Raw genomic sequence first — 26193 nt, 5'->3', positions numbered from 1 at the left:
CATGTTTTGAGATTGGATCATGGGCTAGGTTGGGTTCAAGTACCCGAGCTCGAGCCAGTTAAGAAATGAGCCCGACCAAGCACGACCCAAAGCCCGATAAAATGGGTTTGGCTGCATTGTGAGCCAGCTCCACTAAGCAGCATTCATATTTATGCGGCAGAGTGAACCAGTACATGGTCACGGTAAGTGAGGATGATGGACTGAGCCTGGTTCCATATTGATCACGGAAGCGATCATCATCAAGAGCAAGATCGTCCTCGAGACTGTAAAAAGATCGGCCTACCGATTCGTAAAAAGACCCAACAAAAAAAGGTACACAAAGAAAAGACATCATTCTTTCTCCAAGCATCAAGTAAGAAGGATGAGATGATGAGATTGTTGAACAAGCACACACAAGAGAAGGAATAATTGATCTGGAAAGAGATAAGAAGAAGAAAGAAAGAAGACATAGAGAAAGACAGGAAAAAATGTTTGTGGAAAACAAATTAATTGAAATCTTAATAGACGACAGTTCTCTTAAAAAATTTCGAGCTAGTAACCTTACTTGCGGAGTTAACGAAGCTAGGTCCTAGTGTTGGATCGAGACAGTGAAAGTTCTGAAGGTTTGGAACATGAGTTACCAAAGTGCCTATTCTGAGAAATATCAAATGTATTTTGCACAAACAATATTTGAATTTTGCTCAATTATTAACTTATATATCCTATCTTTTTGAAGTAACAAAACCGTATCTGATATTTCAACCTTAAAAAAGTGAAGAAACGAATTTGCCCTTAAAAAGTTAAGGGGGTTAATGAGATAAGTGGTCGTAGATACAAAAATTGAGTTGAGGTTGAAACATCATATATGGCCTATGGTTTAATCAGGGGCCTTCCAATGAGGAATCCCTATTTTTTGTCATTTTTAGGGATAGGTCCATACCATTAGATCTGTTTTTTAATGAGCTTGGATGGTTGAGATTAAAACAAAAAACTTAACACTTATGTCAAACCTACACCGTTCAAGATTATTAAAAACAAATCCCTTATTTGGATGACTTAACGATCACCAAATTTTCTGAAAATTTGTATAAATGATCTACTCATATAGCCTAATGAATTGAACGGTGGAGATTTGATTTTGTGATTGACAAGTTCGTGAAATGATCTATCCCTAAGAATGAACAAAAAAAGGGATCCCTCATTGGAAGGGCCTGATGGTTTAATAGCCTAGCAAAGTTGAGTTATTGTTTGAGCAATTTTCCCTATAACAAAACAGCAAATTATATGACACTTGGCACAGCCAGCCAACGACAATACCAAATCTAAGGTTACAAATCGAGTTATTAGTTATGAAATATTGCTACCATACAACATTTCATGAAACTAAAAACAGTTCAAAAATTGGCTGGAATAGACAGTGAATGCTACACAGAACTACAGAGAACTGAGAGGAAAGGTGAATGCGATGAGCATAATTAATCAGCATTTCAGTAGAAGTTACAAGCCAGGTTCCCCTCGGAAAGGGACATTACTCATGGTCATTGTCTTTGCTCAAATTTCTGCAGCAAAACACGGCCACCGTCACTATTAAAGCTCACAGAAGTTTCATAAGAATATTTGTGCTCTACAAAAAGTTTCTTACTACTTGACTGTTGACTACAACAAAGTTCATTTAGCTAAACAGTAGATATGCACTGCCACATACTTAAAGAGGAACAAGAAAACTATGCAGAGTAGCTTCTTTAAACAATAGTAATGAAAATCCAACACCAAAAACAAATCAAAGCCTACAGCATTAACAAAACTCGCATAGCAAATCATGTAACGCATACCAAATTGAAAACTCAAAACACTTGCACATACCACCCCATTAACAGTTCGTAAACATCTCAACATGCCCCAAGAAAAATGATGCCAAGAACGATGGTGGTTGTGCTAATTAACCAATGTGAAAGCTGCAAATCAAACACTTGGTCAAAACCACATAGCTATGTTTAATATTGAAGCAAAACTCTGTGCTTGCTTCTTCTTGCTACTTGGTAAGAGATGGCATTGGCGTGGTCAAGCAAGACAAGGCTCTCTACAAAAGAATCCATGAAGTTGTAACTATAATTCTCAGTTCTTGCAAAACCATTAATTGCTTAGTCTTAGGATCAAAAGAAGCCATTGTTCTCCGACCATATTGGTCACACTCCTTTAGCACAACTTCCCCACATCTTTTAAAACCATATATACTAGGGTGAACCAGATAGATATTGAACAGGTAAGTCCACGACTCTGCATCGCCATATTGTTTCATAACCCAAATGTCACAACCGCGATTAACTGGATCGCTGTAATTATAATCATAATGCCTAATCAGAGCAAGGGAGTCCCCATATCATGACATAGTGCAATGGCCTTTTCGCACGGAGAGCACAGCTTCCGGTACCATCACCTCGCCAAATTCTTCAGTTGCCACATTGAAGGTGCATATGAACATTTGTCCGCCACACTTACGGGGTTCCTCGTAACGGCCACGGTAACACCCTCAAACGGACTTGAAGCGTATGGAAAATGCCATTAACAAAAGTAGGGGGTTTATAAACAGCCCGCAAATCTACAGGAGTGACTGAAGCACTAAGTCTGTTCCAAGATCCCCTGGCTAACGAGTAAACCTGAACCTTAGTTGCGAATCGGGACAAGTCTGAATGATCATCAAGTAGAGACACAATTCTCAAAACCTTGTAGTCATTGGAACGTGCATCATAGCAAAGGCCAAGCGTTGTGAGCTTGCGATGGGATTTGAAACTGACAGGTGGTTTAGGCAACATGACAACTTTTCTAATGGAGGGGTTCCAAATCAAGGTGGCAGAACGACCGCTGCCCACTTCATTAGGCGCAAGACATACCAACTCATTACTAGTTCCGATCACGCACAGATCGGAAACGGGTTTGTTTTTCAAGTATATGACTGGAGTTGAAAGGGTGGAGTGCTCACCGAATCAGGGCTATCCCAACGCAACCAGTGATGCTCATGGCCAATTTGTTCTGTGCGGTCGTAAGGAAAAGGGCTGAGAAGGAGGAGGTGAGAGTCGTTTTAGTCGCACGAGTCGATTGTGGTGCGGAGATGGGACTCAATGAAGGCAGAGGATTTGATCAGTGACTGCCATGACTCGCAGACGATGGTGAATTTGATTAGAGACTTGGTGGGTACCTTCAACAGGATTTTGTGAATAATTTCTTCGGGAAGTAGTCTGACATTGCTGTGATATTGCGAATGTCAATTTTCTAGGGTTCGGCGGTGAAGAAAGTTAGTCTGAAATGTGGCGCGGAATCAAGTTCAGATGCATCCACTATTAACTTAACCAAACATTAAATTTGAATAGAGACCTCTATATATAGACCCATACAAAAGTGATCCCTTGCAGATAAGGGAAGTGTCTTCTCGTATTCCTAATCTGCATAGGAGAAGACACTTTCCTTATCCAAATAGATTAGCTACAATTATCCCGAAAATATAACAAGATCTGGTTGCAATTGCCAAATCGGTTTCATTTCCTGTTCAGTGTTTAGGTTCTCGTCTCCAGAGTCCTTCGGCAAAATTATGAACCAAAACTCTAGTTTGCAGTAGTAAATTTTTGATGAAAGAAAGAGTTCAATTTTAATTAGATGAACAGATTTTGAAAATATAGGAAGTCTGAATATATTGGTAGTCATTGGATAATTCAATGCTCTCAACTTCTCCCATCGAATCTTGTAGAAATGGTCAAATTAAAATATGGAAAATACAAAAAGATATGCCATGGAATGATGGAAAGCTCCAGCCAAAATGCCTATTTACTTGAGCATGGGGTTAGGAGTCGGGACATTGCTCAATATTGTTCAGGTACATCATCTCAAACTGACCTCTTCCGATGACATTTTCAGCCAAGATTGGAACAAATAGATCAAGTTTCTATTGCTCATGGTGAACAGTCCATGTAGCCATACCTTCTATATTTTCATTCACTAACAAAAGAAATCAATGAACAAAAATGAAGAGCTCAAAGCCTCGAGAGCCTCTACATACTTACAACTCAATCGAGTCAAAGAAACAAAAAACACCAACCTCGCAGCAATCTAAGCCTGTACCTCTGAGTATGCAATATAGGGTTCTTCTGCCTATATATACTACACATATGTTACACTCAAAGTCAAAACACATCTCAAACTGCAAATGAATGATTCTACTCAAACTCCAAGACAGAGGGCTATAGCTAACATGCTCTTGCAGTTTGTGACCTATGGAGGTATCGGACTATCGGGTATCTTTTCCGGTATGGCCTAAAACTATGACTTTATTAGGGGACTTAGCCCATCACCTTCCCAACCAAGCTTGAGCATTTGATCCACCACTTTCAAGCTCAACTGCAAGCAACAAGGGGCAAGTATGGTGATTCTATGTTTAAAAACCACTATGAAAATGAACTTTTAACTCCTATGAGAGTGAAATTATTCAAGAAATCAAATTTTGACTTACAGCTGGGTCAGTGAAAATTAGCAACTGTTTATCTGCAGTCGACACCAGAAGGTTGGTATTATCTGCGTTTAGAGCAAGCGATGTGATCTCCCTTCCTTCTCCCAACTTCAATATATGAAAAACCTGCAGAATAAGAATTACAGGTTTGTTATAAACAGATGGAACCTATCATGCATACCAGGAGAAACAGCTGTCACAATATTTGGCAGAACATCAAATGGGCACAAACCAAGAAAAAGAAAATTGCATTTCACATACCTCCAGTGTATGGATATCCAGGAAGCAAACTGAAGGTGATGGAGTGTCCAGTCTTTTGATTTCCTCAGTTTTCTCTGACTCCCGAGAAAGATCTTCAAAGTCTGTGTTTTTAAGCTTAGAATCCCAGCTGCTGCTGAAGGATCTATCAGTATCCATAGACGAGTTTATTCCTATCAAAGCACTCCATCCATCAACAGAAATTTCCATACAACTGATGCTACCAGAGACCGATAACTGAGCTCTGGCAATGAGAGACCCGTTTAGAGTATAGGTACTCAAAGTGTTGAGTGTTTTATTCCAAGTCAACACAACTCCCTCAGAAGAGAGGCAGACTGCATGGGCCTCCACACCAGGTAGCCTTCTGATCAGCCGACCTCTTCTTATAGAATGCAAGAGCACATCTGATGATTGGGAGCATGAAACAACTATTCCAAGATCTGAGCTCACACAGCAAGAGAGTATTTCCCTCTGGTGGCCTCGAAGAACATGTATGGGACCTTCAATACGACGCCTCCTGCTTTTATCTGCCAATATATGTGATAAATTACTATTGCTGGTTGTGCCTGATGTACCTGTCCCACTAGAAGATTCTGATACGCTGCTCGAGCGAGAAGTAAATGCTCTATGTATTCTCCACAGTAAAACTGTAGTATCCCGAGATCCCGTCACAAGGTAGTTGCTATCAGGTGAAAGTCCAAGACAAGTGACTGGAGCGCAGTGGCCAAAGGCTGTCTCCAAGGTTTTTGCTCCATCTGAAGAAACTAGCTTGATACTGTTATCTACATGCCCACCTAGTTACATGCCAAAAATAGTTTCACTCAGATACCAAATTACTGAAAATGAAATGAGAGAGACTTAATAGAGCTGTGGTACTGTTACATCGCATGCCAACCTAGTTTTGAGCCAAACGATTACCTAATTTATCAGCAAATGAGGCAAATGTTTACCCGTAGTCATTATTATTCTTACATTCTTTTCTTTTATTTTTCTTAGAAAGGTATAAAGCTCACTGTCCTATACAGACAAACAAACTATCCTATACAGATACACACAGAGGAGGATGACAATCAGTGTTAAACAGATTCACAAAAGAGAATGACAAAATCCAACTTTCCCCTGTGACATGTATGAATATGTTCCCATAATACCTTGCATCCTACAGCCTGTTTGAGTCAATTAATGATGTAGAATGGGCTAGCCTGATATCGCTTAAGTATTGATTTATGTCCTTCAAGTTATTTAGGCTTGGGCTTATCTGGTCTGATTATCTTATTGTTTCTCATTTTCAGAAAGAATCTTATGGTTTCACATGTATGTTGGAATTAGTACTGTATTTTGTTTTAGGTTTCTAATATTATCTTGAGCAATTACAGGCATATCGTTTAAGGGAGATTTGAATGAACGAATAAAAGTTTCCATTCTTACTCTTGGTTATCTTCCGTCTAAAATATTTTTGCTGCCTCCCTAGTCTCGTTCTTCTCTTTCTCCCTTAAACCCAAGTTTCCAAATACAACTCTATAAGTTCAGATTTTGATCCCAACACGATGCTAAATATGCTGCTATTACGTACATTTTTTAAGACCTTGTATAACGAAACATAAACACAGAATTAAAATGCTCCTAAAAAGCCAAATATAAAAAAGAGTGTACACTCTTAGAATCCAAGTTTCATTTTAGTATCTCTTTTACTCCAATTGCCTTGTTTTCTTCAGTCTTTCTAAATTACGAAATGATCACTTACCAGTAATGATTTCTTTGTCACATGTTATGGAAACTATAGATGAGCTTCTGATTCCAGATGTAGCAAATGCTAGTGCTTGAGGAAAAAGCCAATCCTCAGAACCAGATCCAGCAGGCCCTTTGAACATACGCATAAATGCTCCACCAGTGGAGCTTGCTGCAGCCTTTCCGTGTTGAAAGAGGAAAGGCATACCTTGACCGTCAGGTGTGTTCGGCTGCCACTTGTGCAGAGCAACATGTGCTGCCGGTGCATGCATATCAACAATTATGACACTATCTGAAGATGCATGAATGCCAGCTGCAGGAAGATTGCAACGCTCAGGAGCAGGAACAGTATATTGTTTGACTTCTTTTGGGTTCCGGAAGATGGTCTGACAAGTAAATCATGATAAACTCTCAATAACAAAAAAATAAATCTCACATAATGCATGATAATCCAATACCAGAAATTCATTTATCGAAAGTAAAACTTCTCATCACTCATCCAAACTGCTTTCTTCTGATGGATTGGATAACTTCCACAGAACAAAAATAAAAGTTGTTCAGCTAAGTTGTTTGTTTTCAGAAGACAGAAGTTACCTGTAAATGAAGTACATCTGCTAGTGGCATCTTCTTCACGTGAGGGATGGTAAGAAGTTGTGATGGCGTTTGACCAAAGTATGCAATCTGGTCTTGTGTTGCACGTTGTTGTACCTGTTTTGGGAAAACAAAGGAAAAGTAAAATATTTTTAATAAAAAAAATTCAGAACAATCAGACAGATGCCAAAGGAAACTGGACTTACTGGGTCTGATATCTTATCAATATCAACTGTCCCTTCATAGGTAATGTAGAAGAAAACATTATTTGCCGATATAGCTTCTTTTCCACGTTGCTTATAACTGAGTATTTTAAACTATTAATGTACAACAGATTCTCAAAGCTGCTATATACAGTCAAACAATTATAAAAGATAGAAATAATGAAACGAAAAAAAAAGAAACAGAAAAAAACAAGGAAATACAAAAAATGTTATCCAAAAGAAACCTACCCAAATATAAGATCAATCCATTCATGCAAATGCGCAGACACATGGTCACTTTCAAGAGCCTTCCGGTGCTTATGAATGAAATCAATTGGGTTTTCTGCCCATGGTGGAATTTTGACAGAACCTGACATGATAATTGAAAATCACAAGAATCAACCTCATTTTAACTGACAACAACAATTGATATGTTCCACCAGCACAATGTACTTGAGCTTACCAAGTTTTCCTCCTGTTTGTGTTGTACCAAAATCGATTGAATTTTCATTGGTTAAGATCTCAGGGAGGTAGAACAACTCAGGAACCTAAGGTATGTAACAGGATAGATTAATAAACCCAGAAAAATAATTTATAAATTAGACCAAGTAATTGCAGTTTCTTCAATCATAAAATTGGTCAAAACAAAACTTTCATGAAATTGCCAGATACTATACCAATTCCTTCACATCACTCATGTCTTCAGTAACTCCATTCCATGTAGAAGCAATATCTGAAAACATCCGATCTGCATGATCGAACTTTCCCCCTTGCAGTTGAATTGACAGAGTCGTAAACGGTTCAACTCTAACAAGATAATATAGCACCTGTAATAAAATAAAAATAGTGGATATCATGGGGGAGATTATCAGAATCTATGTATACCCAATTGATCAGATATGGTGAGTAGAACCGTAGTAACAGACTAACAGACAGAATGCAAGGTTCATCACAAAAGCCATATTAGCCAGGAGTGCTAAAGCTATGAGAAAGCTTTCATGCTAAAATAAACTTTAGAAGAATATGAAATGAAAAGTGTACTGTACTACCATCTAGAGTACCGTAAATGTTCTCTTATCCTAGAAAGTCAAATAAGTAAAGTTGATTATATTAAAGGCACGTGATTGGAATATTTAGATAAGTACAGTTCAATGGGTTCTGTGGGGATCGACTCCCTTAAACATCCACTATTAAACAAAAATATATTCACTATCGAAGAAGTTTATTTGCAACTGGATGGGTGAAAACTGAAAAGTGATTATGATTTTGGGTGGTAGCTACATCCTTTTCTCCAATCAAATAACGCCAGAGTATGATATGACTTTCCTTCAAGAATGAAAATCCTCTAACAAAAGAACCGAAGAAATTAATTTATTTAGAGCTTAGGGTTATATGTATGAGAAACATTTTTTTTATCATCAATATCCTAGAAAGGTATATATCACCAATATCAAAAGAGTCCAAAAAGTATGATGGAAGAAGCTGAAAGCATGTTAAAAATAACATTTAAAAAAAAACATACTGTTCCAGCACTGGAATAATGAGAACCATAATGGAATTTGGGTATGACTGGGTCCTCGAAGCTGGAATATCTCTCTTGAAATTTTTCTAGACGATTAGAATTCAAAGCACCAACAGGCTGCATCAGACACAGATGTATTTAGCATCATAACATGCCCAATTTGGATCAAAACAATACAGTATTCTAATGATATTGATACCCACCTTTGAAAGGTCTCGATACGAAGAAGGGTCTGCAAGATCCAAACTCTTTGAACTGTAATCAGAAAGGATCCATGGGAAAACAGGATACTGAAAGAAATAATGGAAATGTGAGGGGCACATAAAGTGATAAATATATTAATCCACATCTACACAACTATCCAGATAACTCCACCTGAGTAATATCATTGTAACTACGCCCTGCAAGGGTATTGAGCTGCATTAGATATTCGAAATTGCTGATCTGCAAAAAGGTAGCAATTCTACTAGTTATTTTCCCCTTCTATTTGACGCCTGCTACTGTATATATATTTCTTGATATGTCAAACTTCAATAAGCTGGGTTCTCATACCTCCCACCTAGCCCAACGCTCCATAAGCTGTGTTCTCTTCAGAAGTTGTTCAGGTCTCTACAATAACAAATCGATTCATAAGTTATAAGATATAAGATTCCATATTAAGGCATGCAGGATTTTATTTAGGTCCTATCCGACTTACACCAAGCAAAACAATTCATTTACCAAGTTCTAGGATATATGCCTTAATTGGTTTCTCGATAGACCTCTTAGCCAAAAGCCTTTTAGCAGCCTCCTAGTTAGTTTGATCTAATCCAGATTGGGAAGAACTTCTGTTATCAGAGTCAGGCTTCAGATTTTTTCTCTTTCTTTTTTTTCATTTAAATTTTATGGTAGTGCACAATTAAGTGCTAGATGAAGTGGAGCGAATCCCATTCCTGAACAACTCTATTTAGTCCAAGGCTGTTAGCAAAACAAAAGCAAACCCCTTTCCAATTATACATCTGACAAGAAAAAGCAAGGTGAAAACCTGAGTTGCAAGATATATATTATTCAAATGGGGAGGCCGTGCTTGAACAATTGCTCGATATGCATTTCTTCGTCCTTCAGTACTCTGGAGAAATAGATTTAGGAGTAGAAGTCACCAACAATATGCGTTGGTTAGCAGGAGGATCAAAAAAGTTATGAAATCATCAAAATGGCAACAAGTAGGAATAGACAAAAATAGTAAAATATATATATATATATACAGATTTTCTCAGGTACGGATGTCCGCAGCTGAAAAGGACTGTGTGTGTGTGTGTATATATATATATATTGCAATAGACTTACCCCAAAATCAAAGAAGAAGTTTGAACGATCAACCAAAAATAGCTCCAGAGCACTTCTTCTTAGGAGATATCTATTACAAGAATAACCCATTAAAATAAATTTAAAAACAATCAATCAAAAGATAGAAGGCATGAAGCACAGCATTGATCTCATTCACTTCACTGACATCTACTCACCTTCGGCTGTATATTTGATGAAGGGATGACATACACCAGCTACGATCTTTATGTTCTTCTCTCGTATCCTTGCAATCTAGTTCATCCAATGAACCATTCATATCACTGTTATCAACTATGAAATTTATTCTTCTACTTGTTACCTGAAACAAGACACAGATCCCAAACATATAACAACCCACATCATAATAAACATACACAGGAAAATAAAAAATAAAAAAATTAACTGGATTACAGAATCATAGTAACCAAGTCTGGTATAGTACAACAAAATAAACAAATTGTTACCATTTCTATGACCAAATTTAAAAATACAAAAATCATATGAAGTAAATAATCACAGATTCACGGTTAACATGCAGGAAAAAATATAAAATAAAAAAAAAACAAAACTCAAGGATCAGTATCATATAACCAATGATAAAGGAATTACAGAACAGGTATTTCTCTAATTTGAACCCAAATTAGAGAAGGGGCAAAGCATTTTCCTGCTCAAACCCAGACTTTGCTATTTTTAGCCGACTCGGGCAACCAAAAAGGGCCAGCATGGCCCCTTGAGCGAACGAAATTACCACCCTTGTCATATCTCAGTGAGATACAATCATTTTATGATCTCTAACAGAAGCAGGGGCGTAGCTACATTGGAACCAGAAGGTTCAAATGACCCCTATGAGCTTATGACAACAAGCATCAATTGGTTGATGATTTTATATATATTACATTTCAATGTATAATTGACCCCTCTATCATAAAAAGAAAGAAAGAAAAATGCAAGATGAGATTGTCATTGACCAATAAAAAAAGATGAGATTGTACATGAGATTGTTCGATCTACCCACAAGTTTTTATTATGTTAGAAGATTTATAAAACAGTAAAACAAGTCATTACTTCATATCAATCAAGATCATCAAACCTTAAATTGTAATTTACTTATTGTTATATGTATAAATCATGACCCTTTTAGTTGAGATTTCTAGCTACGCCACTGAACAGAAGTAGAGTTTAATGATAAACTAACTTCAACCATAAAGTATTAACGAAGTTGCTTTTTTAAAAACCAAGAAGATTAAATATTGCCCAGAAGAGACCTCTATCTTTTTAACTAAATATAGAAAACTCAGGAGGAGCCATAGCAAGTAAATCTAAGCATCTTAGTGTGATGTGAACATTCTGATTAGATAGTGTTGGACAATTTGTTAGTTCTAGTTTCATGCATTGGCTCTCATTGCAGAAGGCTAACAGATTTTAGTTCATAGCTTATGGAGAACAAATTTAGATATAACACAATCAAAACACACACACACATTGACTGTATAAGGATGTCACAGGTTAGGAGTGTTAGACTTGCCTGAAATGTTCCACTTATAACCCTCAATGGCCGAACCATTGATGAAGGAAGCTCAAGAAGAATTCTTTCATCAAGTTCACTAGGGACATATCCAGCCGCAATTGGTGACGAACTTTGGACCAAGCCTGGTTCACCAGCAACTTGAGTATCATCAGATTCAGCAGGTGCCTGCAGGTTTTTATCAGCTGTTTCAGACAGTCGTGACTGATTCTCCACACTCTCTTCAATACCATAGGCTCTATCATCCATATTCTCAATTTCCCCTTGTTCATCATCTTCGTTTACTGCCTCTATGGCAATCGCTTCGGCTGCCAATATAGGAGCATTTGAGGAGCTTATGACATTTTCCTGTTCTTTTGTCTTAATATGATCCTCAAAATCGGCAGCAGCACCAAAATGATCAGAACCTTCGTAATTCCTCCTCACGCATCGTCTCATCCTAGAAGAACTTTCCATAAAATCTAGCTTCCAGAAAACCTAAAGAATATCAAAAGTATTTTAGAAAATGTGTTTTAGGTATATGAATACAAATAATTCAGAAAGATTCAAAAAAGTTATAAAAAAAAAAAAATGATATCAAACATAGATGCATGAACACGAATATTGTGTGACATCTTGTGTAGAGGAAACACCAAATGTTTCCTACAAAAAACACGAGGTAGTAGCAGAAAAAATGTGACTACTGCAAGATAACAGAACACTAATCTCACAAGACATACAGGTGATTGATTGCACAATTGGTCTCCCGATGGCCCAAAAAGACACTTCATCTCAATCAAGCAATGCATGAGCTTGCGCCATGCACGACTTCCTTTGCCCAAACGATGACGAGTTATTAGATCAACTTGAGAACGTCTGTCAACCTGGAGAGAAAGAAATAAAGAAAGTAAACCTCATATGCTACCTTTAAAAGTCTTTTAGCACAAAAAATAAGTATAAACAAATTCCCAGAAAAGTAACAAAATAAAAGATGAAAAAGTACGAGAGGAACCTCAGATCGTTGGATGTTTCTTGCTAAAGCAAAACTAGCCACAAGAACAGCAATAAATTTATATGATAAAGCATTAAAATCTTTTCCATAGACTGATTTGGTATCAACTGGCTGCAAACATTCCATCCACGCAACTCCCATAGCTTCAGCAATATTCCATCTCTTCACACGCTCCATGTCACCAGCACTCCTCCGCTGTGCAGATGTGGCCATTGCCACAGCACTGAGACCCCTTCCAGAACCAATTTTATTATTACGTTCAAGATCACGTGCTGCAGCCAAGGCAGCAGCCTTTGCAGCGGCCTTATCCTTTGGTAGAGCTGGTGCTTTGTCCGGTTGCTCTAAAGGTTTTTGAAAGCTTGAAAATGTTTGAAGCTTAGTAGTTTTCCGCTCAAGCAATGAAGAGTCACGCCTGAGTTGAGAAGTTGTCGGAGGAACTGGAGTTTCTCCTCCAGAGGCACCAGCAGCTATCATTGCCAGTGCCATTGCAGCAGGTGGAGATGCAAAAGCAGCAGCCCAAGCTGGAGAGATCATTGCAAGAGCAGCCTGAAAGAAGATGGTGTAAATGTATAAAGGTGATGAAGCAAGACAATTACAGACAGTGAATTCCATGCAAACAGATAGTGTCAGCTACTTAAATAAGACGCAAATCATAAAACTCATAATGATGAGAAAACATTTCCAATTCCAGTTGTATGTGCAGGAATAGTTCATTAATGACCAGATACCAATAGAAAAATTAAGTAGATAAGTAAAGAGACAGACCTCAATTGGCAGGGCATCAGCAGCCAACGCACGGTCTTCAACCATAAGAGGATTCTTACCGTCAGCAGTTGCGAGTTCATGAATTCCAGCCAAAAGTGGCCGCCACCTCCTCAAAATAGCAACAAATGGAGGTACAATGGCCTCAAGGTACAGTTTACGGAGAGGCTTTCCATCCCTTCCAACAGCATGATATAACTGCAAGATACAAGCCAAACTAAGGTGACATAAAGAACACCAATTGGTAACAAGAAAACTCTAGAGTAGAAGTTAAGGAACCTTGAAAGACTTTATCGTACAATTCAAAATTGCAATGAACAATGATAAAGGATAAGAGCGAAGCTTACACATAATGATATTACAAAAATTGAAAGGTACTAACCTCAGAATAAAGAACACAGGAAGCAACCAACACTCTCTGCCTCTTGGAATCAGAAATTGGCATGTTTAGAACAGGTGAAAGCACACTGCAAAATCAGTAACATGAATTAGAATGCCACATTTGGCGAACATGCAAACAAACAATCAAACTTCGTTTTGATATACTGTTGCAGTTTGTATGCAAATGAATATATCCAGAAAACTTTTCTGAAGCATCAATGAACATTTAGAAATCACTGTGGGAAGCATGGAAAAGCACAATAATAAAATGAGCATAAGTGAGAGCTAAAGTGTACAGGATGTTTAAATGAGTTCGATTGGGACTCATCCTTGTTCTTGGGACTTCCAATTTCTAATTTGTTTCATTTCTAGGGAAACTGGCACCCGTTAGAAAAGAAAAAAACGTGTATTTGTAAGTACCAATAAGATTTTGAATGAAGTTTAAATATATGAATGGCACTAAAAATGGCTACAAATTTAAAAACAAATGCAGAACTCAACATGAATAGCTGAGAAGAACCACCCAAGTCTGCCAGTTTTTTTTTTTTTTTTTCTGGAGAAGATTTAAATTGTATTAAAGTAAAAAGGACGCAGTACAATAGAGGACAATAGCTGTGCTCTAAACAAAACTAAAACACTTAATAAAAGCAAGAAACACCAGAACTTCTAACAACATCTGTCAAGTCACTGTAGCTCCAAGTAAGCAACAAAGTCTGAACCAATTTATAAACTTTAAGGAGATTGATGCCAAAAACAAAAATCGAGCCCCGAGCTCCTCACAAAAATATAGAAAAACAAACTCGGAAAAGAAATTCTCGTTGAATTACCTCCATAGCAATGCTGATCGCGGTTTCCTTCCTTCTGATTTCCCATCATCTATACTTACATTGGTCATAAGTATGCTCTCTTCACCATTATCTTCTTCCCTCATAGAAAGAAGTGTCATTCTAAGCATGCATAGGAATGGTTGGTCACTGTCCAATAACTGGTAGAGTGCTGCCATGCCTCCCATTCCAGTACCAGATCCACCACCTATGCCGAGTCCCCCACCAAGTCCCGAATCATCTAATAGTAAAGCTTGGAGCATTGCAACAGACTTTTTCACCAAAGGAAGTTCAATCCAGTTTCCATTTGCATCCTTCTCCAGTGCAGCCATCCATGATTCCCTACCACTGCCACCGCCACCAAAGGCTGCAGTGTTTGAAGGAATGCCTACTCCATACCATAATCTGCTCCTATACTTCCACCCCATTGCTAGATCCGTAGTACAGCTTCCATATGATACAAAAGCACAAGAAACAGAGCCATAAGGCTCAGCCGCTGCTGCAGCAGTAAGACGTTCCATCACTGCTGCAGATACTTGACCATTTGCATCGGCCATTGAAGCAAGAAGCTGATCCAAATAACAAGTGCAAGTCCCATGAATATAAGTAATAATGCACAGGACAGAAGTAATCATAACAGTAGAATAACAATTTCAAATTTGACAATATGGCCTACTTGGCAACAACAACGGAATACTACATACATCAACAGGAAGTCCCCCAGAATCACCAGATAAGGAGCTACAATCACCCGACGCTCCCAAGGAATCTCCACCAACTGTATTTGAAGAATTTGATCGGTTATTGAGGGGAGATACAAGAGAAAGGGGAGATGGAGAACTATCTGCTGCACGTGAAGCAGATGACAGTTTGCACTGTAACCGTAAATGATCCTCGACCAGCATTAGTATCACTATAGCATTTTCTACTAATGCTACAGAGAGTTGAGCCACATTCTCTGCTTCTGCCTTGGCATCTTTTGGCGATAAAGACTCTGATGCAAGATTCGCAGATGCCGCAGCAATAACTTGAGTCTGCAGAAAAGAAAAGCTGGATGTAACATGATTGACTTTTTCTTCACAATTAGAAAACTTAAAGAGTAAAAGCACATCACATTATAATTTTAAAACTGAAGAACGAAATGGAAGTGACTATTAACAGAAAAGGAAACAAGGGAGACTCCATATGTGTGTGTGTGGCAAGTTAAGATGGAATCATTATTATTATTCCTCTTTTCGGACGAGATGAGTTTAAGATTGTGAGTAACAGCTCAATAATGATATAGTACGTAACAGGTCAAAATATGAAGGTTACCTGATACTGGAGTTCTCTAGCAGCGAAGTCAAGCAAACCACCTAATAACCTCCTTTTAAAGATGGGCAATGATTCCTCGCGCCTTCCAAATATAAATATTAAAGTTAGCAATCAAAAGCTAAAAATCTAAGGTGAACACAACCCACTAACGTTAATAATATTTTCAGGGCAGACGGAAACAAATTGTGTTTTGAGCAACAATTGAAACACTAAGATGGTTCCTATTAACACAGTAGAATAGTCATGCTTCAGAAACTGTTTCAATGATACGAATCAAAGACACAACCTAAGTTCATGGAACTAGACAAACTATCATATTCCACATTCTTGGAAAATATACAGAGTGACAGAGATATAGCACAATACCTAACCCGTTGGTCTCCGGTGCTTGATCCACCCACTATAGAAAGCCACTCTGCACAATGAATTGTAGCTTCAATATCCTGTAAAGGGAAAATGATAAGGAATATGAATGAAACTGATTAACTCTAATCAGCATCAGAATTTCGCATACAATGATAAGCATAGGTAGGATACACGGAAAGTCTAAATGACTGCAAACTTGGAATAATCCCAACTCCAATTTCGGGGATGGAACAACCCAATCAGCCAGTTTGCTAGTCACTGACCTGGGCATTAATCAACCACTAAAATACACCGAGTCACAGAAGATTATAAGAACGAATTGTGGGTTCATCTGTTCAAAATGTATTATTGTTCGACTTTCAAAAGCATGCAACAGGGACCTAGGAGCAAAATAATGGAGAAAGAGAGAATTGTCGAAGAGCAAAAGGTACTCAAGAGAGACCGAAAATGATATGAGTGGAACTGAGGAAGGTATAATTAATTAAGGCCCAAGGTGAAGGGGCAGAAAATAACTCATATTGAGGGCCACCCAGAACACAGCAGATCAACCAGGACCAGCTAACTCTGACGCCAAAAAAAATTATAATCATATGTTTATAAAAAAAAAAGGAAGTAGAGAATATATTTAACTTTAAGATTCTGAATTGACAACAAATTACATGTTGTCTATTCCACACAATTTCCAATCTCTTCCGGACCTCATTTCAACAAATTTCCAGTGTTAAACTTGAGTCAAATGCTGAGAATAACATGACGTACACAATAAACAATGTCAAACAGAGGACTGGTCTGAGCATTTTAGAATGCAGTATAATGAGCAAAAAACCAAAACTATATGCAGGATGCCAAAACTCAAAAATTACACAAGCCATTATCACTAATAGGACAAATGATTAAATAAATAAAAATAATAATAACCTTCCAGCCATCCTTCTGGCGCATGGAATGTTCTAACATTATAATCAGGAAGTTGTGTACGAGGTCTTCTATGTCCCTTGCGGAATCAGAATGTTTGCTTGCACCCATCTGTAAAATATATAACATAAGGTTTGACACATACAGTTAGTGTGTCTGCAATTGGATAAAACAGGCAAGGTCGACGCCACAAAAGCCTTAAAAAAAAAAAACACACATTTCTTGTTGAAACTAAATGTCATACTTCAAACATTTCAGTTGGACCAGAAGGTAGTATTAAGCTAATCATATTCCTCCATGGATAGAACATTAAACTTAAAAATAATTCAGAATGAGGTTAGAAGCATAACCTCATAGCTAGAGATGAGAACCTCAAGAATCCATTCAGGCCATTCCTCCATGTTTGTAAGACTGCTTCTATTTTCTGATTGACTGCAAGCCAAAAACAGAAGATCCTGAAATCATATAGAAAAAAAACATCTCAGAATATGAACAGATCATCATGCAGGATTTAAAAAGGAAACCTATGTAAGCAAGACATGAAGCATCTAGTTCAAAATTATTGCATTTCTAATAAAAGCCGGTTAGAACATTATATTTTAGAAGCCTCAAAATTGTTATCTTTCTCAACTAAAATTCCAAGTTTCGCCAGGCATGGACGCACAAGCATTCCCGAATCCAAATTTTAAAATTTAAACTACATGAAATTAATTTAAAATATAAAAAAGTCTCAAACCTTAGGAACCTAAAACATCACAATTATCATGCAGTATAATCATCATAAGATCAAAACTAATCCACAAAATTCAGATAAAATCCCTATTCTCTTGACATATAAAATAATATCTTGATATGAAGAAACTCTGTCCAGTATCCAATTCATTGTTTCCGTTCTCAGAATCCTCATTCCCCATCAAATATTAAGTCAAAGACTCACAAGTTAAAATCATGACACCTATACGGTTAGAGCTGAACTTCATCAAAGCCAAAAGTAACCATCAGCAATTACTTGAAAATTTGCATTTTGGTATTAAGTGCGACCCTTGCCTTTGGAAATATTGCTCAATTCTTAAAATCTAAATAGGCTCAAGCCACTTTATTTAATTAAGGATTGCCACCTCAACCCATATTTCTTTAGATTGAAAAGTGTTTCTTTAAATTATAAGCATACCCTAGAAAATCACATGATTCTGGTGTGACCAACACATTTACATGCACAACTCATGCAAGTATTAAAGTTCTGCTTGTTCACTCTTATTACAGACAATTCTCATTGAATAACCAACACAGTATGCAAAAACACAAGAATCTGGAAACATAAAGGTAATACCTGTAGTGCTCGGGTCTGCAGTGCCTTGGGTGCAAATGGTAGTGACCGCAAGAGAACCAACAGAAGTTGCACATGTTCAAATTGATGACCGGAATCATAGAAGTTCAACGCCTCATCAGCTGAAGAGGCATTTATCTGAAAAGTAGAAGAAGAAGAAGAAGAAAAGTAAATAAAACAGGAAAAAAATTTAAAATGCATCAGAAATAAACCTATCCAGACCTCTAGAATACCGTAACATAAGGCCAAAGGTCAATGACCACATCAAAGTGTAAGGCTACGGTATAATTATCTGAAGTGAAGCGCTCTTGCAAACTAAAGTAAAAAAATGCAAATTACAATGCTGGATTTTATTCAAATATCGTGAGGTCTTGAATCATAGGCCCAGAAACAAGCGTGTATATCATAAGCACTAAACTCAGTGATTATAACTCTACTTTCAGGCAATGCGTTTTCACAAAGATGTCATTTGAAAGCCACTTGAAGGCATGTACAGCCTCTTTTGCAGGAACAAATTGTTATTTAAAAACACACAGGAACATACAAACATCAGAAAATTATCAGTCTTACCGACGCCCCCAACAAAGCTGCATACACATTACTGGTCAACAATCGGTTCGGTGCTGCTTGGAAAGCCTTCTGTAAAGCAAAAAGCAAAAGGGAAACTTTATCTTCAAACATGCTACCCCCTCCATCAGGCAGTGTGTTACCTATAATGTTGTTACTCATATCTGAGGAAGCAGTTGAACCAATTTTCAAGTACCCAGAAGCAACTAAAGCACCTAAGAGCCCGATAATTCGGGCAACAACGTCATCACTTTTATCGATATTGTAAACATTATTCCTTGCATTATCAGCACTAATTGAGAGATCTATACCACCCAGATTCTTTATAAATGTGCTTTCTGAAGCAGAAGTCATTCTTGCAATGTTCAACTCAGGAGAAACAGAAACCGGACTGCTAGCTCCCTCAGGGGATTGGAATGTAACAAGTTTCCGCGAATTTTCCTTTTCCTTTGATGTTTCTAATTCATCATCCTGATTTTTCTCAGAAACTCCTCCAACACTACCATCTTGCTCAGGTGGCTGGACTGACAAAACTTCATCATTATTAGTCATGGATTCTGGAACACTATAGTCACCTGCTTTGGCTTCTCGTTGCAACAAAACAAGAAGGGTCTCTATCCCACCAGAAGCTATAAATGCCTCTGCAAATGTCTGAGCTCTTGATGTATTTGGCTGTACTACCAATCTATAAATCAGATGCAAAACCCTTGCCACCTGCCAGAAGAAAGCTTTTCTTATAACCACATATCAACATAATCAATAATGCATAAAACATCTCAAAGGCCATAGGTTTCATTATTAGAAAATTTGAAAATAAGAATGCAAGATAGAATTCAAATCTTGCAGAAGTTTTTCATTGAGTAGAAATGTAGTAATACTAGATTTAGAATTTACAAAAATGAGGCAAACTGAAATAGTTGGTCATCTATTGCAGTGAGAGGCTACGGTATGGTTTGTTTCATGGAATGGGCTTCTCATGAGGGTATGGAATGCCGCATCCTCATCCCAGAGTTTGGATACATTGGAAGTGGAAATCATGCTATTCGAATACCAATGGATTCATTGTGTGAAAGTATGAGTATGATAGAAATGGGATGCAAAACGCCATTTTGTGGGCTCTAATACCCACTAGAATGGGAAACAACCCTCCAGCGTAATGTTTAACCCTGTCAGAATCAGAAACAGAATCCCTTACCCCTTCCAATGAAACAAACAAGATCTCAACGATCTGAACTTTCTTTCCTGTCTCCGTTCAAAAAAAATGAACATTGGTTCTGAAGATATCAATGTCCAAGCTGAGTGAGCTATTTTCTTATTTCTGAGAATTTTACTCAGAAGAAGTTAATAAAACGATCCATGGGTTTTTCTCGAAGTTTCAAAGATTTTTCCTTCTATTATATGAATTACAACTCCATTAATAAAACCAAAGAACCTGTAAAATTAATAAAGTTCTCAAACTAATCCCCGATCCCCTCTTCACCCTGAATATACTGTCAATGCATACTAAGAGTGGACTGTATGTGCACATCCAAAACCACAAGAAATAGTCCAGGTGTATAGGCAAATGAACTATATGGCTGCTTCCACCCTATGGACTTGATCGTGTCCAGCAAAGCTATGTAAAAATAGATAAATGATACCACATGGAGCAACTAAGTCATACAAGAGTTTTGTTAACTCATAATGGAGTTCAAGTGTCACAACAAGCAAAAAAGCTGACTAGTGTGATACTACAATTCGCAAGTTTCATTTGGTTGAAAACAATTGGCCGATTCTAAAGCTACTAGAATTTAGGTGTTCCACAAACAAACAATAAATACATCTCAAAGATCAAACATAACGTGTCTTCATCTCTTACCTGTAGGGTAATCATATGGTTTTATTTAAAAGTTCAAATCAAAAGTATTATTCTTCATCACAATACCTAACAACACATATCTAGCTAAGAAGTATTAGGATATCGTATGGGTTGCTAACCACAAACAGGTATGAAACATTCACAAAGAAATAGAAGTCGCAAAGGAGAGGCTGTAATACAGACCATAATGAGAAGTAGACACACCATTACATAACTGTCTAGGAAACTGTCTGATGCAAGTTTGTTTACCTGATTTGGTTGTGGGCAATCAACCATGAACCCCAGTAAACAACGAACATCATCTGAAGCCAATGAAGGAGGTGCTGCTACTAGAAGAAGTTCAATAATAACTAAGAGTTCATCAACCAAAGCATTCACCTCGCCCACAGGCCGGCTTGCCTCACTACGTGAAGGAGAAAAAGTATTCACTGAATCCTTTTCATGAATTGTCCAATAGCATCTTCTGCAACTGTCAAGAAGCATCTGAATGGCATTAGCATCTCGCATTACTGATGACTCTGTAAAAACCATGTCTGCAAGTGATGAAAGAAGCTTCTTTTGTATCCCATAGTTACATAAGCTCCAAACTTTTAGATCCAACAGCAATGTGCTGAAAAGCTGCACCTTGAGTGAATAGTTCTTCTGCTGAGATTGACATAGTGATAAAACAGAAGCAACAAGTTCCTCATCACTGACACCATTTTGTTTTCCAGCATAAAGTGAAGATAAAGTTAGCAAAAGATAGTTCAAGATTCTTGACAGAACCTCAGGCCCTCTGGTACGACACAACTCTTCATTGTTCCAAGGGTATTGAATAGCAGTGCTAATTATTCTGAATATCGGAGCAGCAAGAGCAGTGGTAGCCAAAGACAAAGAGGGATTCCCTTGTTGTGGTTCAAGGGTAACTTTATCCACATTGCTGACTGCTAAAGGAAGTAAAGACATGGGACCCCCATAGGAAAAGGCCCACAGAGCTGCTACAGGACGCATTCGTGTAGCAATATGGACCTGCCCAAGAACCTCTGCTGGTCGTCGAAGCATTCCTGAAAAACCATTAATAACAAATTGAATATAAAATAGTACACCACCAAGGTTCTTGATGTAAAGATGGATGCATCATTGTAAACATCAAATGCTATTCATATAGGAAAAAAACTACACACCACACTTATAGAGAGAGAGAGAGAGAGAGAGAGAGAGAGAGAGAGAGATACTAACGCAGGATCGGAGAAGAGGAAGAAAAAAGCAAGAAAACGAGAGGAATTAAAAGCAACAGAGAAGAGTGGGCAAGTTTAATTGTTCAGTAACTATTTGTAATATGGCCAAAAGGAATGTCCCTAACTGTAATGAGGGGAACTTAGTTAATCGCTCCTCTAATCTTTCCTTTCCTGTCAACAACTTTTCTCATATAAAAGTATTAAGTTCAAATATCTAATTCTCCACTTCTCAATTTCCTTCCTAATTTTGGCACTCAATCACTGTGTTAAGGCATATAACCAAATCCATAATCTACTGTAGTTTTTATTATCTTTTTTCAGAATAATAATGATTAAACTATACAAAACTTGACCTGAGGCACCACTTGGGGAAGCATCTGGACAGAACCGCCCACTAAGCAAACTGGGGTGGTAGAATAGGTGAATGAGTCCGCCAATTTCTGCATCCAAAAGTGAACTTTCCTCTGCCATATTTTGCACTTCCAAATTTGTTGCTAGCCATGGCAGCCCTGCCCCATGACCAAAAGAAGGAAGAGCATCCCCTCCCCTAGAAGCCAAACGTGACATCCTTTCTGGCCCAATTGGTTCCTTAAAAATATAAACAGGCCCCATCTCAGCAAATAAAGGGCATTGACGGCGACGACGTTGTAAACCAGCCATTGTAGCAGGAGGGTTTGTCCCAATGCAGCAAAATGCAAGCGGCTTAGAGATCCGAGGGAACTCAAAAGGTCGAGTTTCATACAGCGAGCCATCAATATACAATCTTAATTCACTTTCTGCTTTCCCAAGAATCCCCTGCTTACAAGTATGCTCTAGACCGATGAAGTACCAGCATTGTGGCTTGAATGCATGTGTGAAATGTAACGAAGATTTCTTACCCTTTCCACTACCACATTCGACCACCAAAAACTGTGCATGGAAGTATGCCTCTAACCCCTGATTATCAGCAGATAAGAAACTGAACAACCGCGGCATGTGTGCTGTGCCTTCACCAGCAAGTGCACTGGCAGCAGCAGCAGCCGACATTGCTGACGATTTACCTGATTTGGCAGCAGCAGCTGCAGCAATTGCTGCTGCAGCAGTTGCTGCATTCAATGTATCTGCAAATGATTCAATGTAAATCCATGTTGCGAAAGCATAACCATTGGTAAATGGCCAACGACTCTCCCCTGGACCAAGCAAACCTGAGCTTTCACCATCAAACTCAAATGTACATGCTGGTCCCCTCGACTCCTTTCCACCCATAGCCTTCTCCAGAGCAAGCATTAATCGGGTTGCCCATATTGTGGTAAGCGTCCGAGTAATGACTTGAAACCATCTGTGCATATCAACAACACTAAGTGAATGCCCTGCTAAGTGTTGAATGCAGTAACATAAAGGAGTTCCATCCCATCTCATTTGCTCGGTTGAATTAACATCCTGCATAAAAATCTTCTCTGCTGTCCTTAGAAGAACTCCTAATAAACCAGCCATCGAGCACATCGCTCTGTTTCTTGTACAAGCCCGTAATATAGCAAGTAGCCCCCTTACCATTCGTGTGCGAGGGGACATGATAGCATGACTATCACCGAACCCAGGAAGCGAAGGAATAAGTTCGCCTGCGACAATGGCAGCCCGAGAGTTTAGCATCACGCTAGGAGGATTGTTATCCTCATCTTCTTCAAAACTTTCAACACCACCCATTGTTGCAATAAGTGAATCAACTACCAAGTAAGCAATGCTCTCCATTTCCTCCCCAGTTCCGAAACTCTCCACACCACTGACAATATTCTTCAGTTTGTCCAAACTTTCAGGCTTTCCCATGATGGCAGAATCCACCAAATGTAGCAACTCCGGAGATACATTCGGCATAATAGGTTTCTGCCTTGATTTCGGGGGTGAACCTACCGGAGAATAACCTGCATCCCCGTAATAAGAAGAATCAAAACTACCAGCTGACATGGATGTGTAGATAGAGTGACCAAATTGACTGTCTTGACGTGGGCTCCAGGCAGACTGATCATCATGCAACTCATCAACCATAGAAGAATCAAATTCTGAAGTCAAAGCCTGTGAGGCAACTTCAAACCCACCATATGATTGTCTAGCATTGTCTGAATTTGATGTCCGATTTGATTCCACATGACTGCCTATAGATGCACCAACAGTCTTATCTTGATCTTTCAAGTTGACCTGCTCGAACTGGTCCTCATCCAAAACTTTATGTAGAGGATCAGTTACTTGCAATGTTACGCTATTCCGTCCTGCATCAGCTTTACCATCAGTATTACCGGCAGTTTCCTGATCCAAAACCTTAGGAACAGAATCAGTTGTTTGCAATGTTATGCTATTCCGTCCTGCATCAGCTTTACCATCCGTATCACCAGTAGTTTCCGGGGGAGATGGATCAACATTTTCCTGTACACCACTAACCAGCTCATGATTACCTGTATCCTTGCTGGAAATATTTTCAACCTCCTTTCTCTCCTCTTCTTCTTCCATTGTTATACAACAATATACACCAAGCTACCTAGATATCTATATATAGAACAAACGAGACATGCATATCATCAGAGTCAAACCTGTGAAACACAGAAGTTAAAATATTAAATGATTCTCCCAGTTTGCGTGAGAAAATAAAGCTACTAACTGGCAGTAACTAACATTTGAGCTCAAAGGTACTAAAAAAACTGACAAATCGAACAAAGTAATCCAATGTCCACCTATAGTGCCACCAAAGAAGAATAAGAGTTTAAGATACTCTAATCAAACACTTTGACAGGTGATATAGAGAGATGATATATTCCATCGTAAACTTCCAAAAAAGCTCTTAGCCTTGCATATCGGACTAATCCGCTCGAAACTTTCCTTTTAATATGAAACAGTCCCCCTTATTTACTGGCCGACTACTCTACTTATCCTGCCAACTTATTTTCATTTTAGGTAATCCAGGTTTCGCCGCAGTCTATTAGATCATTCAGTTACTGAAATACATTACTATCTTCAACTTACTTAATCCGAGTTTCGTCCATCTCACATAACATGCTCCCATTTACTCCAAATTTTTCCAAGTCCTCATTTACAGTCAAATAAAGAAAACAATAGATGCTTCCAATCAAGTAGATAAAGAACTACAGATTTCACAGATCTACTATAGCATCAACACAGTCACACATAACCGCATTCACAAAAACCTAGACACATTCAACTCGACTTGAACTATCAAACGAAGATCGACCTCGCCGTGCATTGTGGTTTCGCCAACCGCAGCAGATCGATCTTGTTCATCACACTACTGACCTAAATCGTGAACGACTACGCAGAATCAACCAAGAAACCTAGCAACTATTCAAGCTCAACGTAGCTAAAGAAATGCGAACCGAAATGCACAGATCAGAGAGGAAATGGCGATTGATTTAACCTAGAAATGAAATGGAGGAGATGAGATTGATTACCTTGAAGAAATGATCCGGGCGGAGAATGGCGATGGATTTGTGGAATCCAGAAAATGAAAGAAGGGAAAAAGAATTAGGGAGAAAAGGGGAAAGAGGTGTTTTGCAGAAAGAGAAGGCGAATTGGGCGCGCAGGAGAGATGGTGTGGATTTCTCAGGTAATAACTAATAAGAGTGTCTCTGGCTCTTTGTGGTTGCTCAGTCAAAAATCATAACCATCAAACCAAAAATAAATAAAAAATGAATTTTGATGCTATTTACAATGATGAGTTACTATTTAACCACCAAAATTCATCATTTACTCAAATGTTCTAATTTTTTTCATAAATTATAGTTTCCAAAATCTCATTGCAATCAAAATTTGAGTCTTTATTAGTTAAATTAATTTTTTTCCGCAAATTATAGTTTCCGAAATCTCATCAAAATTTGAATCTTCATTAGTTAAATTTAGAAATACGAGTCTCATGTATGATTTCGGGTTTATTCGGTTAATTATATGTTGTCTTAAGTGTTGCACTCATGTTTTTTGTTTTCTTTCAATATCATTTCATTGTGTAACTTCAATAATTTGATTAGATAACGAACCATCTAAAACATTGCAATCTACCAT

The 26193-nt window shown here is 38.1% G+C and overlaps 1 protein-coding gene across 1 annotated transcript; it reads right to left on the bottom strand.

Annotated features, from left to right (window-relative positions):
* Window positions 1–3643: 3643 nt before the first annotated feature.
* LOC101293146 lies at window positions 3644–24633 on the bottom strand. The gene is made up of 31 exons (XM_004308391.1): window positions 22506–24633; window positions 21185–21978; window positions 19081–19791; window positions 18514–18648; window positions 17534–17638; window positions 17187–17294; window positions 16269–16345; window positions 15903–15984; window positions 15293–15622; window positions 14592–15157; window positions 13766–13850; window positions 13387–13581; window positions 12622–13167; window positions 12350–12493; window positions 11631–12107; window positions 10282–10424; window positions 10106–10175; window positions 9804–9887; window positions 9332–9388; window positions 9155–9223; window positions 8983–9069; window positions 8780–8896; window positions 7935–8084; window positions 7721–7805; window positions 7507–7627; window positions 7261–7357; window positions 7058–7171; window positions 6480–6849; window positions 4739–5529; window positions 4481–4603; window positions 3644–4368 (listed from the first exon to the last, which is right to left on the bottom strand). The coding sequence occupies exons 1-31, from the start codon at window positions 24631–24633 to the stop codon at window positions 4291–4293; spliced, it is 9039 nt and encodes a 3012-aa protein (XP_004308439.1). The 3' UTR covers window positions 3644–4290.
* Between the last annotated feature and the right edge of the window lie 1560 nt (window positions 24634–26193).

This window comes from Fragaria vesca, linkage group LG7, assembly GCF_000184155.1.
Source record: "Fragaria vesca subsp. vesca linkage group LG7, FraVesHawaii_1.0, whole genome shotgun sequence".
Classification (NCBI taxonomy): domain Eukaryota; kingdom Viridiplantae; phylum Streptophyta; class Magnoliopsida; order Rosales; family Rosaceae; genus Fragaria; species Fragaria vesca.
The sequence above is the reverse complement of the archived record's forward strand: the minus strand, read 5'-3'. Positions and strand labels throughout refer to the sequence as shown.